The 15,781-nt window shown below is 36.0% G+C and overlaps 1 protein-coding gene across 1 annotated transcript; it reads right to left on the bottom strand.

The window, feature by feature from the left end:
• Window positions 1-1,663: 1,663 nt before the first annotated feature.
• LOC121513109 (high affinity immunoglobulin epsilon receptor subunit beta-like) lies at window positions 1,664-8,410 on the bottom strand. The gene is made up of 7 exons (XM_041792630.1): window positions 8,263-8,410; window positions 5,776-5,969; window positions 5,185-5,304; window positions 4,394-4,450; window positions 3,526-3,723; window positions 3,210-3,326; window positions 1,664-2,137 (listed from the first exon to the last, which is right to left on the bottom strand). Exons 2-7 carry the CDS (start codon window positions 5,950-5,952, stop codon window positions 2,072-2,074), a joined length of 735 nt encoding a protein of 244 aa, XP_041648564.1. The 5' UTR covers window positions 5,953-5,969; window positions 8,263-8,410; the 3' UTR covers window positions 1,664-2,071.
• Between the last annotated feature and the right edge of the window lie 7,371 nt (window positions 8,411-15,781).

Genomic DNA, 15,781 nt, shown 5'->3' with positions numbered 1-15,781 from the left:
CATCTCATAATTATGGACTTCCACCTCATTATTTATTTTTTATCTCATAAGGAATTATTTTTACCTCATGATTTCAACGTTTTATTACATAATTATAATTTTTTTTATCTACAGTTATGGCTTTTAATCTTATATCCACAGCGTTTTTGTCCTTTTAACTAACAAAGTTAGTTAAATTCATTTCAGAAGGCATGCAGGGACATGTGTGAATTTTTCGAGACAGACCAAGACGAACAATGGCAGAGATGAAGACAAAGAAATCCTACTTCAGGCTTGCTGTAGATGATCAAGATTTCTATAATACACACCACATAACCCCAAACATCGCCCTTAATTCATTTGTGGTGATTGGCAGACCCAGTACACAATTATGCATGGCATACTTGAAGACTTAAGTGGATTTTTTTCCACAAAGGCACCCGTACAGGATGTTTCCAGGCAGTTTAGGGCTGTGCCAAACTCAGATAGAGCAACAGTGAGCCAGAATCCTCAGGAAGAGCCACTATTATAGATTGTTCATGTTGATTAGGGCTGAAAGACAAACTGAGTAAGAACACTAATGAGGATATTTACATCCGCCAAGGAGGTTATGTGATCGCCAGAGTTTGTTAGTTTGCTAGTTTGTTAGCAACATAATTCAAAATATATGGACGGATTTTGATGAAATATTCAGGAAATGTCAGAAATGGCATAGGGAAGAACTGATTAGATTTTGGGAGTGATCAGGATTACCGTCTGGATTCAGGAATTTTTTAAAGGATTCTCTACTAATGGGAGATAGGGCTAATGGCAGAGGTCTGCGCTCTCCGAGTACTTTTCTAGTTTAAAATATTTTAAGTTCTGTTTTTGCTGAGTGTCATTTTCCCTATTTCCTTTTATCTTTAATTCTAGTTTATTCTATTTTAATGTCATTTTGATGTCTATTGATGCTCTTTGGTATTAATGTTTTTTTTCTCTGTAAAGCACCTTGAAGTGTGCACAAATGTTCTATAAACTTTTCTTGACAGAGCCATTACATGTTTTCATGCACTCTTACGTGTTTTATGTGGCTTGTGTGTTTCTTATGCGCCCCATATTTTGCAGACTGAATCACCCCTATGGGGGAAAATAAAGTTCTTAATTGATTGAAAGACCTTATGTAAAACATGGGAAACTCTATTAAAAATAGCAGTGATCCTAATGCATAATAGATCATTTTAGTGTTGGTGAGCTTCACGCTATCACCCAAGAACAGAGCCCCATGGCAGGATAAAGGGAAAAGCTTTCTGGGACTCAGCCCCATCAGGGGCCCATACAGGTAAGCAAAAACATAGTCCATCCTAAATTTAAGCAATGAAAATTGATGTTTTTTAAGACAAAAACTATCCCAAAATCGCACACTTTTTTGCTTATTGACTTTTTACTGGGGAATTAAGGACAAGAAAAGGTGGTGCATTTGACCACCATGTGACTGAACCACATGGTTTTATCCCCACAAATGCAGTCTCATTATTTAATAGCCATACCACGTACATCACAATACTTCATTGCTGTCTACAACTACAAAAGAAGCAGCTTTTCACCCAACAGTTGTGGAAAAATTAAACACAAGTAGTTATTAAGTGATTCCATTTCTCAGTCATGCTTTAAGGCGTCTTGTAAAGGAAAGAGCAGAGGAACAACGTAAATGAAACCCACAGCTTTGAGCCATTTTTATTCATGTTTTTAACATGGTTTAAAATAAAACAGAAACCCCATCAGTCCATCAGTGTTACACACATGCATAGACTTCCCTTACAGTTACAAAATTACTGACCTTAAGGCACATCGCTCAACAATCATAATAAAGAGTAGCATTAAAAAAACAGAAACAGATGGAATCAAAGAGTGGCTGTTGATTATTATTCAAAGTGCTCTGAAGAATAAGTGCAAAGATTCTGAAGCAACCCTCAGGAAGAGACCCAGTATTTCAGCTGACTTTGTATTCACTGCATTAGTGTAATTCAAGAGTAAATACATTCAGTGGTAAAGACGCATAAGAACTTAGGAGTAAACTTTCTCTTCAGTAATAGTACCAAGCAGAGATTTGGATTTAAGCTGCAGGGTTACTGGTGACTTCCTCCAGCAGTGGTTTGTACTGTTCTGGGTCATCAGGGCTCTGAAAGAGAAAATCAATATCATGAAATTGCACAATGTAATCTTTATAGGAACTTTTTTTTTTTTCACAGTTTAAACCAGCAATAAAGGTTTTAATAGCTCATTTAACAGGTAACTCATTTCAATAAATAGGCTTTTACAGAGAGCAGTTCTAACTCTAAAGGCATAAACCAGTTCAGATCACCAAAACAACCTTACTTCCATTGTTGGCTACTCTTTAAATCTTTAATGGAGGTACTGTTAAGTCTGAGGTAAGCTGCAAGTGTGAATGCAAAAGGACAAATTTTTCACCCAGACTTTACCCACATCTCTACCAGACCCTGTACATTTTTACATTAAGTCAAGTTGAGCTGATGAAAAAGTGCAGCAGGAAATATGTAGGAAAAGTGACACACAGACAGGTACAGGCAGTGCTGCAGTAAATGCAGTTAATTGTAATGTGGACAAATATTTATGCAAAAAAGAATTATTCAAATCTAAGAATTTTGCAAGAAAACAAATTTGGGATAAATACACATCAAAGGCAATGTGCCTTCTAAAAATAAGGACCTCTCACCTCTAATGCTTCACAAAGAAAATGAGTGCATGTTTGTTCAGCCAGTATTCCCTGTTTTAACAAGTTAATCAGTGAAATATGATGTGTAGTATGTGTGTATGATGTTCAAATCTAAAAATTTTGCTAGAAACAAATTTGGGAAAAATACACATCTAAGGCAATGTGCCTTCTAAAAATCGACAACTCTCACGGGTAAAATTAAGACTCTTAAGACTTTTTAAAGCCTTAAATTTCAAAAATCTAATTTAAGACTTTGTAAGACTTGTCAAGGATCAGTGGGAACCCTTTGACAACTTTGTCATAATGGCATCCAACCCTGCTGCTTTGTTCACCATCATCCTGTAGTTCTTTGATGCTTTCAGGAGTGAAGATGTGACATTAGTTCAAAAGGCCAAACTCATAGCAGCACAGACATTCAGACATCTAATGCTTCACAAAGAAAATGAGAGCATGTTTGTTCAGCCAGTATTCCCTGTGTTAACAAGTTAAACAGTGAGATATGATGTGTAGACTCTACCTTGTTCTTTGTCTTCTGCTTTAGAGCTTTGATCCCCAAAACAGCAGAACTGATGGTGACACAGAGCTCCAGGACTGCCAGGACGATCAGCACAGCGTTGATGCCCCTTAAAATCATCTGATCAGACACAAAAGAAACGATGTGACCTTTAAAATCACTCCTTTGAAAAGTTTTTCATAGTTAATTTGTTGTAAGTCTGTATAATAATCCCTGATCCAACTTTAAAGTTGAAATCTAACCATTAAAATAATTTTTCCATTCCTCAGCTACACAGCGTGTGTTTTCATTCACTAAATACAATTTTTTAAACACATACCAGAACCAGATCTTGTGTCTCCAGGCATTTGGTCATTTCTTCAGGTGAAGGAGTCACCCTGTGTCTGTATCTGTAGTCATAATCATAATCATGACACATCCACCACAAATAAATGTTTAAGAGGTTGATGATGTAGAGAACGATGGCTGTGATAGCAAAGGCAACTCCTGATAGATTCAAGATCACACTGAGGATGACCTGCAAAAAGAAAAAAATACATAATTTATTCAAAACCAAACACACCAGAAACACTGCTGAGGGATACATGACAATGCACAAAGTGCAGACTAGGAATGGGTGGTCCATGGCACCTACTAGTGTATTCATTTCCTGCTTTTTTGTTAAAGTGTTAAAGGTGTGAAATTCAATAAATGCTTTGATGCGGATCTCAATTCAACCCATGAGTAATTGTGTTTACTTATTGTGATCTCAATTTCAATTTAGAATAATCGTGATATTTTTTTCTCTAATGTAAAAACCAAGCAGCACTAGCACCCATGTATAGTAAATGCTTTTTTTCACTGTGACACTGTACAGATATTTCCTGACACTGTACTTTTTTTACAACAATACTTTGAAGTGGAAAATTGTGGAATTTAAGGTCTGAACTAGCAGTTGTGTAAAGGAACAGATTTTTAACTCATATTTACATCCGTTTCTCATAGAGCAGTCAGTGGTGTTTCAGACCATTTTCCCACTCAGCTCAACTGAGCATTTGGATTGTGGCTCTTGCAAAGGTATTTTGTTTTTTAACAATTTGGCTCTTTGTTTAGCAGGGTTGAGTAACACTGATTTATACAAAGCATGAATAACAGTTGACCATCAAATGAAAGCTAAAATGAAGATGTTATAAAGCTGTATTACTCACCAGACATGGACTTGGGAACTTCTCAGACAAAATGTTCATGATGCCGAATAAAATGAACTAAAGAAGAGACAAAAAAGAAAATGATTTAACCTTTCACCTTTTCAAACCAAGGCTGAGAACCACAAGCCATTACTATTGTCCTCAACTTAAGTATTTCATGAAGCAAGGATAACACTCATGCACCAGGGTAAGCAATTTAATAATGAGACCTATTAATGTCAACTGACAACTAAAACATTAAAGAAGCTGTGAGGAGCTGTTTTTGGGTTGACCTGTGCCTATAAGAAATATGTCTTTGCTCTGTTTTTGGTCAAGTATTCACAACCATAAAAACATGTGAACTCAGATGTAAGACAGGGAAATGTACAGAAGGCAAATCTTGTAATCAGTTAAAAAAATAAATAATCAAAAACTACTTTTAATGAGATGAGGAAAAAAAACAAATCTGCACTGATTAAAAAAGTCTGTCAGAATATCCAAAAACCCTCTTGATATATTCTTGAAAATCGTTTTCAAAGCTGCTCAGAGGGTTAGTGAACTATCTCTGGTGTTTTAATCTTAATATCAATGTCAACACGCTAATGCAGAGCAGGTCCTGTCCTGTGTGAACAAGCTGTAATACCCCAGAATCACTGCAAACCCCCAATGAAATTGCATCATTCCTAATTCTAGCTTCACAAAAGACTTGGAGTTATTCAAAAACACAAACCAGACTTAAATTAGAATTATGGAAAATGTTGGCTAATAAGCAAAGTAACCAAAAAAAACAAATAAAATGTTGGTTTGCTTACCAGTACTCCCAACCAAATAGGAAACATCAACTCATCCATCTGCCACCAAGAGCCAGGACCACCACTGAGGAGGATTGCTCCAAGGCCAATGTTCAGCAAACCAACCATAATATGCAGGGCCTGAGGAGGAGCAAACACAGCGTGAACAACATGTACCTGTACAATTTTACTATACTTACCATGTGCAATGGTTTGAGTACATTAGAGATCAGAGCTGTGGTGCAGAGAGTATTTTAATAGGACCTCTTTCTCTAAGTTTCATTGTCTTTCCTAAAAGTTGCTTAAAAATAACTTTACCTGATCCTAGAGGTACAGAGTCCTGACAGTATTGTGAAAACACTCTTTTAAAACAAGACTCCAACGTGATTATGACAACAACATACAACTGTTAGGAAAGAGAATGAAAAATTCAGTTGGATTAACATTTTGCTTGAGCTAATGTTTCTCTGGAAACAAATTATTTCATAAAAGATTAAATCAGACCTGTGTGGAAGAAGAAAAAATAATTTAAAAGCTGCTGAGTTGTATGTAAACACTCTAAAGCTGAAGTTTCACAGAATAAGTTGAAAAACGTGTGTGGTTGTGACTCACCCCCAGGACTGACTGAGAAGCTCCCTGAAACTTCTTCAGGCGCTGAGACACAGAGCAGCAGACAGGGCTGTAGCAGAGACCTCTGAGGATTTGGCATATTGGAGGTAAAGAACTTTGGGGGTCCGAGGTCAAAGTGAACACAGTGACCCCGTCACCTCTGGTCATGGTCACAGACATCCTGCTGATCCTGTCGACTGAAAAGAAAAAAAATGCTAAATCAGTTTTTGGATACAGTTTCTTACTCTTTAACTTAAAACAAATACTGAGTATTAACATTAAAGTACACAGTATTTATTATTTTCATTTCCTTTTCGGTCACCAACATTACTGTCAAGTGACTGGACTTCCTTTAAACTGCCACTGAGTGGCAAGTGAAGCAAAGCTACATGTCATTTCTCTAAAACACTGATTGTATTCTATTTCCGCAAACAGTAAAAAAATGTGTCATACAGCTAATCTTAATAATAATCTTATCATAATTTCTCATCATCATACTGCACAATAAGTGTTCTAAGACGCCTTTTTTGTTTTCAAAAATACTGCTGTGTTTGTGATGACATATGTTGAAGCCTCTGTGCAGTGGCACCCATTCAGAGCCTTGGATACATTTTGTTGTGGTGATTTGCTTTGTAAATTAACAAAAACAAAACAAACAAAAAAAAAACTCAAAGCTGAAGTGACCACTGTTGAATAGCAGGATCAAAAAGGTCAATGTCCAAGCCAAAAATATAGTTAAAAATGTATTTAACAAGGTTTTCCTGCAAACAAAATTTTTGTGGTGTGCTCTTTGCCGCCCTAGTAAAAAAAAATGTTAACTTCCCCCCACACATCCTATCTTATCTGTCCATAATATAGATGTTACCTGGTTACCAGATTCTGTCAAAATACAAGCATTAACATAACCCAAATGCTATACCCCCCCCCCCCCCCACCCACCCACCCAAAAAAACAAACAAACAAACAAAAAAAACCCCATCAAATTTGATGCTGGTGTAGGAAGCATGGAAGTTTGGAGGAGCCAGCAGACATCATCCCTACTCTCAAGAGGAGGCTGGCTCACACTTGCAATGGAGCATCTCTTAGTTTTAATACTGTAGGCTTAGACTGCCAGAGGACTAAATGAACACAGACCTCTATCCATTTACATCTGCATTCATTCATGTCTCAATAATGCATGACACTAGCTCTGTGTTGTTCTCAGATGGTGTATGGGTCGCTGTGTGTGGAAGAACACCAGCTGTCAAACTTCAATCTCACTGCTACTTTTAATTTCATATGCTATTTTTGGTTATCATTAAAACTAGTCACATAGGTTTTATATGTGACTGCCGTTGTTATAATTTAACCTGATTATTATTCTTGTGGCAGCACTATTATCTGTCTCTGATAAGGGGTCATGCCTGTGCTTATCATTTTGTTGGTTAAATTTGTTTGTTGGAAGTTAAATTCAAGCGATAAATAAATATATAATTTATACCATGGTCTTTAGTGAATGATCCCAACGTTGCCTTTACCTATACCTCCCGTTCACCACTTTTTTACCTGCGCACATCTTATCCAGGAGCCGTCAGGAACGACAAAACGATCAACTTAAGCCTAAAACCACTGTTTTCGTTATGGTTGCTTTATTATAATGAGACAAGTGAACTAATAAAGCAATATAAATGTATGTTGTGTAATATTAACATCACTGAGCATTAAACCAGTTGTAGTTATCACACCCCTTTCTTACTTATCTAAAGAAGTAAAATAAACAGTTTAATGCATTAAGAACTTATACAAACTCTTGTTCCGTATTTCTTCCGTGTCCTACAGAGGAATACGGTCGATTTTAAACTGAAGAACCTCTACTTAAGCAGATAAACTGTATGTTTTTCATAAAAATCTAACACCTACGCAACCACACACAGAGATGCCTTTCTTCTTCGCGGGCTAGAATGCAGCTGTCTCAGTAGATTTGTGCTCAGTGCTGCCACTGGTGGTCGGAATGCATTAGCATGTCATCCTACTTTGTTTTGGCCATAGATATCTATGATTGACACCCTTCAGATAATCCTCACTGGTAAACAGCTCATAATGCTACTGCCACAAATCTATTGATTGTGTGAATGTACTACATTTGTATTTGTAGGTCGTAACGTTACTGTTGTAATAGCAGAGCTTCCTAACAAGCGGTTAGCAAGCTAACAACTCTGACGTCAGAGTAATGGATTAGTTTACGAAACCTGATGTAGCTAAGTAGTGTTTTTAACCTTTAATACCGCCCGAATCTAAAACGTTTTTATCCAAGCATGCTGCCAAAAAGCTTAACCTATCTCAAAGGCTTCATATGTCATCCGTTAGATATCTTAAATGACACGGGACGGTTATGATAGGAGTTCGCACCAGCACCACTGAACCACTGTAGGCTATATTAATAATAGCATACCGTCTGGATAACCGTGGACTTCGTTACAGTAAAACTTAATCAAGCACTCAAAGACTTACCGGTTTGTTTCTGTAAAAGACTTATGGAAGTCCAAACGATACGCACTATGATTGTTGTGTGTTTTTAGGGGGAGGAGTGAAGCTCTTCCCAGAAGTACTTCCCCCACAGTGATACAGGCTGCAAACCACACTTTAACCTCTCAGTGTCTACCGGTTATCAAAAGGCAAAAAGCAATGCCATGCTTTGCTTTGACTGTGTTTGAGTCTTAAAAAGAAGCTGTTAAAGAAATTCCCAACATTAAAAAATCTAGTAAAATGGGATTTTCCATCTGAATTTATCAAATACTTCCTACGGAAGCCCAAGCAAACAAAACGAATTGTTACGGTTCTTATTTCAGATTGCCATAATTAAATGAATAAGTCGAAATTATAATGTAAAGAATCTAATTTATAGGAGAAAAAGTCAAGATTATGATCTTGTGCACCCTAATATGAAAATTAAAAGCTGTAATTGTGATATTCAAAGTTATAGTCAAGTTATAAGATTGGTTTATCTTATAATTTTGACTTTCAGTCTCATAATTATGGACTTTGACCTCTTAATTTAGATTTTATCTCATAATTATGTGTTCTTTTATCTCATTGTTATTCATTTTAGCTCATAACTTGAGTATTTTATTACATAATTATGTTTTTTAATAAAAATTATGGCTTTTAATCTTATGACCACAGTGTTTTTGTCCCTTAATTTAAAAGTTTCATTTCTTTATTATGTTGATATTTTTCCCCATAATTGTGAGGTTTTTTTAATTCTCTTAATTAGGAATTTATATCTAATAATTTTGACTTTTTGTTTTATAAATATGTTTTATCTCATTATCTGGACTCTTACGACACATTTTGGACTTTTTAGTTCATTATTTCAATCTTTATGTCATAATAAGGACTTTTATTGCATAATTTTGACTTTAGTGTCATATTTTTTTTTAACTTAACCTTTATTAAACCAAGAAAACCTAAAATTGAAAAAAAAAATTCAAGAGTGTTCTGGCCAAGACAGCAGCAAACAGAGTTCCAGACAAAGAGCAGTCATTCACAGCAAACATAATAAACTCTAAGTGCATCAAGAGATGCAAAGTACTGCAAACACAAACAGTGTTTCAGCGTAGTCCATACCTTTAAATGAGTCATTTGAACTAAAGCTATGGTTAAAGGAAAAATTACAAAAACTTTACTAAATTGCTTCCTTTGGTAGGGGTATCAACAAATGATCATCAACAAAGCAGCAGCAGCATCAAGTTATCATTAAAAAAGGATTAATTCAAGAAAATTAGCAAAGAACAACACGTAACATACATCATACATCATTTTGTGCAGAAATAAAGCAAAAATCACACTGGAAACACTGGATTATGTCAGATGGTAACCAACATTTGTCACATCAATGCATAAAATCCATGGCATAAATCCATGGGATTATATTGATTTAATAGTATAACATCACAGAGTATTCTTCAGTCAGAGGTCTAGATGACCTCATCCAGCAGTGGTTTGTTGTGTTCGAGGTCATCATTGTGCTGAAAGAGAAAAAAAAATAGTAAAATCAAAAGCATGCTCCAGTATTCAGTAAGATTTTACAGCAGTAAAACACAGAGGGACAGCTGCTGCACCGAGGTTTAAACTGATTATTAGGAAGCTGTTTTAATAAGCTAGGTTAACAAGGATTTTGATCTTGAGAATGGGAATTAGTTTGTCGTTTTTGTTTTTGTAACATGTGTCTTTTGTTTCTAATCACATGTTTTCAATTAAAACTATATGTGCTGCACTTACCACATTATCATGTTTCCTGGTAACTGTTGTATCATTTATGTCATGTTAGTTGCTCTGCTGAATGATCTACATGCTGAATGATATAAATGATGATTGGTCACCAGGGTAGGCATCTTCATCTATCTGCCTCTGTGGCTGGTGCAATCCAATATCTACCTGCCACAAACATTCTCATAAGCCACTCTTTTTTCACAAGCAAAGAAGAAACATTGAGAAAAACTCAAGGCTTATAATAATCAAGTTATAGGCTATTTAATATAAGGGAGTTGCTTCTATTCATTCTTACCACTGTTTTTCAACTTTTTTACCAATTTCTTGCCGTTTCTACTTGCCACTTTTATCCTTTTGCCATATGTTACCCATTTTTCTACTTATTTCCATATTTATGCCACTTAATGTCAATTTTATCCAATTCTCTTTCCCATTTATAAAATTTCCACTGTTTAAAACCATTTCTATTGCTGCATTTCCCCATTTTGGCCACTGTATTTCCACTTAGCACCCAATTTTTCAACTTCTTTTAGCCCAATTTTTCCCCTATTTTCCCCCATGTTTAACCTCTTGTTGCAGCTTTCTGGTCAATTCTACCACTTTTTCACCAATTTTCCTGCTTTCCATCCATTTTTTTTTTTTTTTTTTTTTTTTGCAATTTTTCCAACTTTTGCCACTCTGCATTCATTTTTACCAGTATTTTGCATATTACCCATTTTTTCCCACTTTTTTCAACTTTCCACCACTTTCGTCAGTTTTTTTTTTTGCCTCTGTTAACACATTTTTGCCACTTCCAACCCATTTTGTTTCTGGTTCTTTGCCCATTTTTGCCTGTTATTTCCATCCTTAAGACATTATTGCTATTTTTCTTGCCCTTGTTTTCCACTTTTAACCTATTTATTTATTTTTGCCACCCATTTTTTTCCATTTCTCCTCGTCCATTTTTCCCATCTTTTGCCAGTTTTATCCTCTTTTTTTGCTGCTTTCTGATAATTTATTTTTACCACATTTTACCCATCATAAAGGGTTTAATTTATGTCTCTCACTAAATCCCTCTTTAGATGAGACTATGTTTATTTAACTGCCCCAGTAGCCAGTAAGTTGAGCAAATTCACTGCTCAAAAATTCCTGCATTTCGCTGCTGGTGGGAGCTACTTTCCCACCCTGTTGGTCACGTGACCTCATATATTAAGCCCACCTGTGTACGCCTGTTTGACTATGCTGGCTCATGCTTTTGGCTATGGCTGCTCATGATAAAGTCACAGTAAAGTCATTTTCAGTGTGGTGTGAACTTGTTCTCTCCTTTGAGAGTATTTTTGTTCAGTCGGCTTTTTTCCTGTTTGTAACCTGTAAAAAAGGTTAGAGAAAAAAATCCTTTTTTTTTTTTTTTTACCTTGTCTTTCCTTTTAGACCTAATCAGGGCCTTGATCCCCAAAATGTAAGAGCTGATGGTGACACAGAGCTCCAGGACCGCCAGGATGATCAACACAGCATTGATGCTCCTCAAAATCCTCTGATCAGACAAAAAGAAACTAAAGTACCTTTAAAAGTATTTTTCTGTTTCTTTTTTTTTATCTTATCTGCAGACTTATTCTGATGGGGTCAGTATTTATATTTATTTAATACCATTTCCACCACACATACCACCATCAGATGCTTTGTCTCCAAGCAGTCCCTCGGATCAGGAGATGGACTTGTCGTCCTTTCTATGCCGAAATAATAATCATGGCAACCCCACCACCTCCAAACGTTTGCAATATTGATGCTGTAGAAAACAATGGCTGCAATGGCACAAGCAACTCCTAACAGACTCAGGATCACATTGAGGATGACCTACAAAAAAAGGTGAACAATTAATTTAATGCACAACAAACTCACAAGGGTGTAAGATACAGAAGTACATTTTCTCCTCCATTTATTCAAAACAAAAATACATGTTGGCTATAAAACAAAAGATCACATGACGGTGTTATAAAGCTTTGTAACTCACCACACATGGATTTGGAAATTTCTCCGACAAAATACTCAGGATGCCAAATAAAATGAACTAAAAAGAGAGAGAAAATGTTTTAAACTTTCTTTCACACTGAAGCTAAAGACAATAACTCAATATACTTGTCCTCTACTGAAATATTAGTAATTTAATGGTGCAAGGTTATATTGTTGGGGTTAGCACAGGCCTGGACCATCCCATAGTAATGCTGCTAAAGGCTTAGACTGCCGGGGGTCATGGCACACTGAGCTTCTCTCTCTTTATGCATTCATGTCATATTACTGTGTATCACCTGCTGGGAGTCTTCATGCTTTAGTTCAGTCACCTGCTCTATCTACCAACATCATCCTGACTTCTATCATTGTTACTAGGAACTCTGACTATAATGTTATTAATAATAGTTCTCTCATACCATTATCCCCTTAGTGACTGACAGGCCTGTCCATGAATTAACACAAAGAATGGACCTTCCCCAGTTTTCATTTGTTGATGATATCACTGCATATGTGTTGGATAAGTAGCACTGGCCTCCTGGCTAACAGTTCACACTGAAGCTGCGAAAAGTGTTACTGTGTTTCAATGTTGGTAATTTTTTATCTATGCTACTTTTTTCCACTTTTTTCGACTGTTTTTCTACTCAACATCAAATATTCTCCACTTCTCTTGCCCATTTATTACAACTTTTTGCCATTTTTAACTCCATTTTTACCCATTATTTTCATGCTTTTCCCATTTTTGCCCATTATTTCCACTCTAACCCTTTCTTACTGTTTTTTATTTATTTTTTTCCACATTTTTGCCACTGTATTGTCACTTAACACCCAATGTATTCCACTTATTTTTGCCCATTTTTACTTTTTTTTCCACTTAATTTTTGTCGGAGCGTTCTACCCTGTATTGACACTTTTTTACCCATTATTTGCTGCTTTTCACCCATTTTTATCACTTTTTGCAACTTTTAAGCCCTTGTTGCCCCCTTCAACTAATTTTTACTACTGTTTTGTCACTTTATATCCATTTTCAACACTTCTATTTGGTACTTGTATCCTATTCTTGCCATGTTTTGCTACATTTTGCCAATTTTTGCCACTGTTTTTACACATAATGCCCCTTTTCCCCATTTCTTTTTGCCCATTTATTTCTGACTTTTTGCCACATTTAAACTATTTTTGCCAATTATTTCCACAAATGACCCCTTCTTGCTGTTTTTGCCCTTGTTTTCCACTTTGTTTTTTGCCATTTTTAACCTATTTTTGCCACTGTATTGTCAACTTAGCACTCTTAAGTGATAATTTTGTTGCAGCTTTCTGCTCATTTTTTTTTTACCACTTTTTTGTTCATTTTTATGCTTCTATTTGGCACTTTCATCCTATTCTTACCATATTTTGCCCTTTTTGTCACTTTTTTGCCACTTTGAACCCAATTTCGCCTCTTTTTTCCTCAGATTTGCCTCTGTTTTAATGCTCAGTGTCAATATTCTCCACTTCTCTTGCCCATTTATTACAACTTTTTGCCCATTTTGCAATATTATCCCATATTTTGCCTATAATTTCCACTTTTAATCTATTCTTGCTGTTTTACACCCTTTTTTCCACTGTTGGCCATTTTTAACCTATTTTTGCCACTAAAGTGTCGTTCTTGTTTTTTGCAGGTCATTAAAGTTGTCTCTGGTTTTCTGCTTTATTTTCTGGCATCTTGACATTTGTGCCCATTACTGCATAGCTATGAAGTTTGACAATGCTTTCCTAATTGCTTAGTCCAGTGTGCCCATCCAAATCTTTGACATTACCAACATGAAGGTAATTCTGTTGTTTTTAAATAATGTCTGATATTTTGACATCACACTTAATAAACAATAAAATAAACAACGAGGCATATGTGAGGAGAAGTCTTTCTACAGTCTATGCCACCACATCGCTGGCACAGGCACTGAACAATTACATGCAGTGACTAAATGATATATTTTTTGACCTATTAAGTGAAATTCGATAATTTCCAACGGCACACCTGGCGATCTCTCACAGTGCTGTGGAACAGTGGTTGAAAATCACTGCTGTAATGGACTCTGGGAAGCGATGTCAATTATGTGCATTATTCTTCTCACATCTTTGACATTGTGCTCACTTTAATCTAAAGCTCATTCACTTTTCCTTATTTTCCTTCTCATTTAAACTGAACTTGGACTGAGATTAATAGGATTCAATGAGGACACTCCAAAGATGAAGATGTGGGAAGAAGGACAATGGAACCATTCAAAGTCACTATTGAATGTTGAACAAGTCTGAATGTGCAGGGCTGTGTGTGTGAATTTAAATATTTATTGTATAGGCTTTTGTTAATTTGACACAATATTAAATAGACTCATTCCAAAAAAGTTGGGACATTGTGTAAAATGTAACTAAGAACAGAATGCAATAATTTGCTCATATACCTGTATTTTATTCACAGTAGAACATTAACAACATTTTAGACTGAGACATTTTACCATTTCATGAAAAAGTAGGGGCAGGGCCATGTGTACCATTGGTAGCACCCCCTCTTCTTTTCATGACAGTCTGTAAACTTCTGGGAGTTTTAGGAGAGGAATGTTTTCCCATTCTTGTCTGATGTAGGCTTCTCAACAGTCCTGGGTTTTCTTTGGTGGATTTTTAATTCTATGATGCACCTTGTGAAAGGTCTGACAGGCCAGTTCAGCACCCAGACCGTTCTACTGTGAAGCCACGCTGTTGAGATGGATGTGGTATGTAGTTTATGAATTAGGGCTGGGCAATTAATTGCAAATTAGATTAAATCGCAATATGGCCTGCTGCAATTTTCAAATCACAGAAGTTGAAATATTTCTTTAATGTGAAATGTGTCAAAATACCAGTTTAATAAATCAGTTTTTTGCAGCGGCGAAATGAAAGTCATATCCTCAGCTGCAATCAGCTGGTAGCCAGCCTCACCTCCCCCACCCCAGCCGCCTCCTTTATAGCTTAAAGCTTGTTGCACCCCATATTCAGATTCATGCTACTATGGATTAATTGCTTCGGAAACATTTTGATTTATGGAATTATTTATTGGTTGAATTTGTTGAAAAAATACACAAGATTAACCCAAGAATGATCGCATATTAAGAGAAAAAAATCTTTTTTTTCTGGCTTCTCAGTGTGACCATGTGTAAATGATTTAATGTGTCTGTTCAACATTTGATATGTTGTTTCTATTCTAATGTGAATAAAATATGGGTTTGTGAGATTTGCAAATCATTGCATTCTGTTTTTAGTCACATTTTACGCAGTGCCCCAACTTTTTGGGGAATTTTGGTTGTATGACTCTGGCCGACCAACGCAAAATCCCTGAGGCTCACAATAATGTAGCCTAAACACATCTTGTTGAAAATGTGTTTAGGCTATTGAAATATACAGTGAAAATAGTTTATTGAGGCACTTTATATTGTTTACTCTTCATTTTAAGCTCTGCTCATGTGTCTTGTAGTTTTCTCAGCTTTAAAGCAAAATAACACCGCACTCAAGTGGACAGACTCTGCAATGACAAATACAGGGAAGCTTCAAACATAAGTTTAGTGTTATCAGCCATCATACTCATACGATATATGTAAGAGAAGAAATAAATTGATAATTAAAAAAAAAATCAGACATGGTAAAATGATCAATACCACAATGACAGGCTCTTTCTGTCTAGCTGTTGTTCGAATAATGACCGATAGGTGGCAGTGACACGCCGATTCGGCGTAAACTCGTACGAACATACCAATGAAGGAGA

The sequence above is a fragment of the Cheilinus undulatus genome, linkage group 8, assembly GCF_018320785.1.
Source record: "Cheilinus undulatus linkage group 8, ASM1832078v1, whole genome shotgun sequence".
NCBI classification, from domain to species: domain Eukaryota; kingdom Metazoa; phylum Chordata; class Actinopteri; order Labriformes; family Labridae; genus Cheilinus; species Cheilinus undulatus.
Note: the sequence above shows the minus strand (reverse complement) of the source record. Positions and strands in the feature narration are given on the sequence as shown.

What these genes read in the sequence shown, in the direction of transcription:
- LOC121513109 (XM_041792630.1), bottom strand. Translation starts at nt 5,952, where the DNA reads ATGTCTGTGACCATGACCAGAGGTGACGGGGTCACTGTGTTCACTTTG. An exon ending in AGTTCCCAAGTCCATGTCTG is followed by an intron (nt 3,724 to 4,393) that starts GTGAGTAATACA and finishes TTCTTTTTGCAG; the next exon opens with GTCATCCTCAGTGTGATCTT. An exon ending in AGACACAAGATCTGGTTCTG is followed by an intron (nt 3,327 to 3,525) that starts GTATGTGTTTAA and finishes GTGTCTGATCAG; the next exon opens with ATGATTTTAAGGGGCATCAA.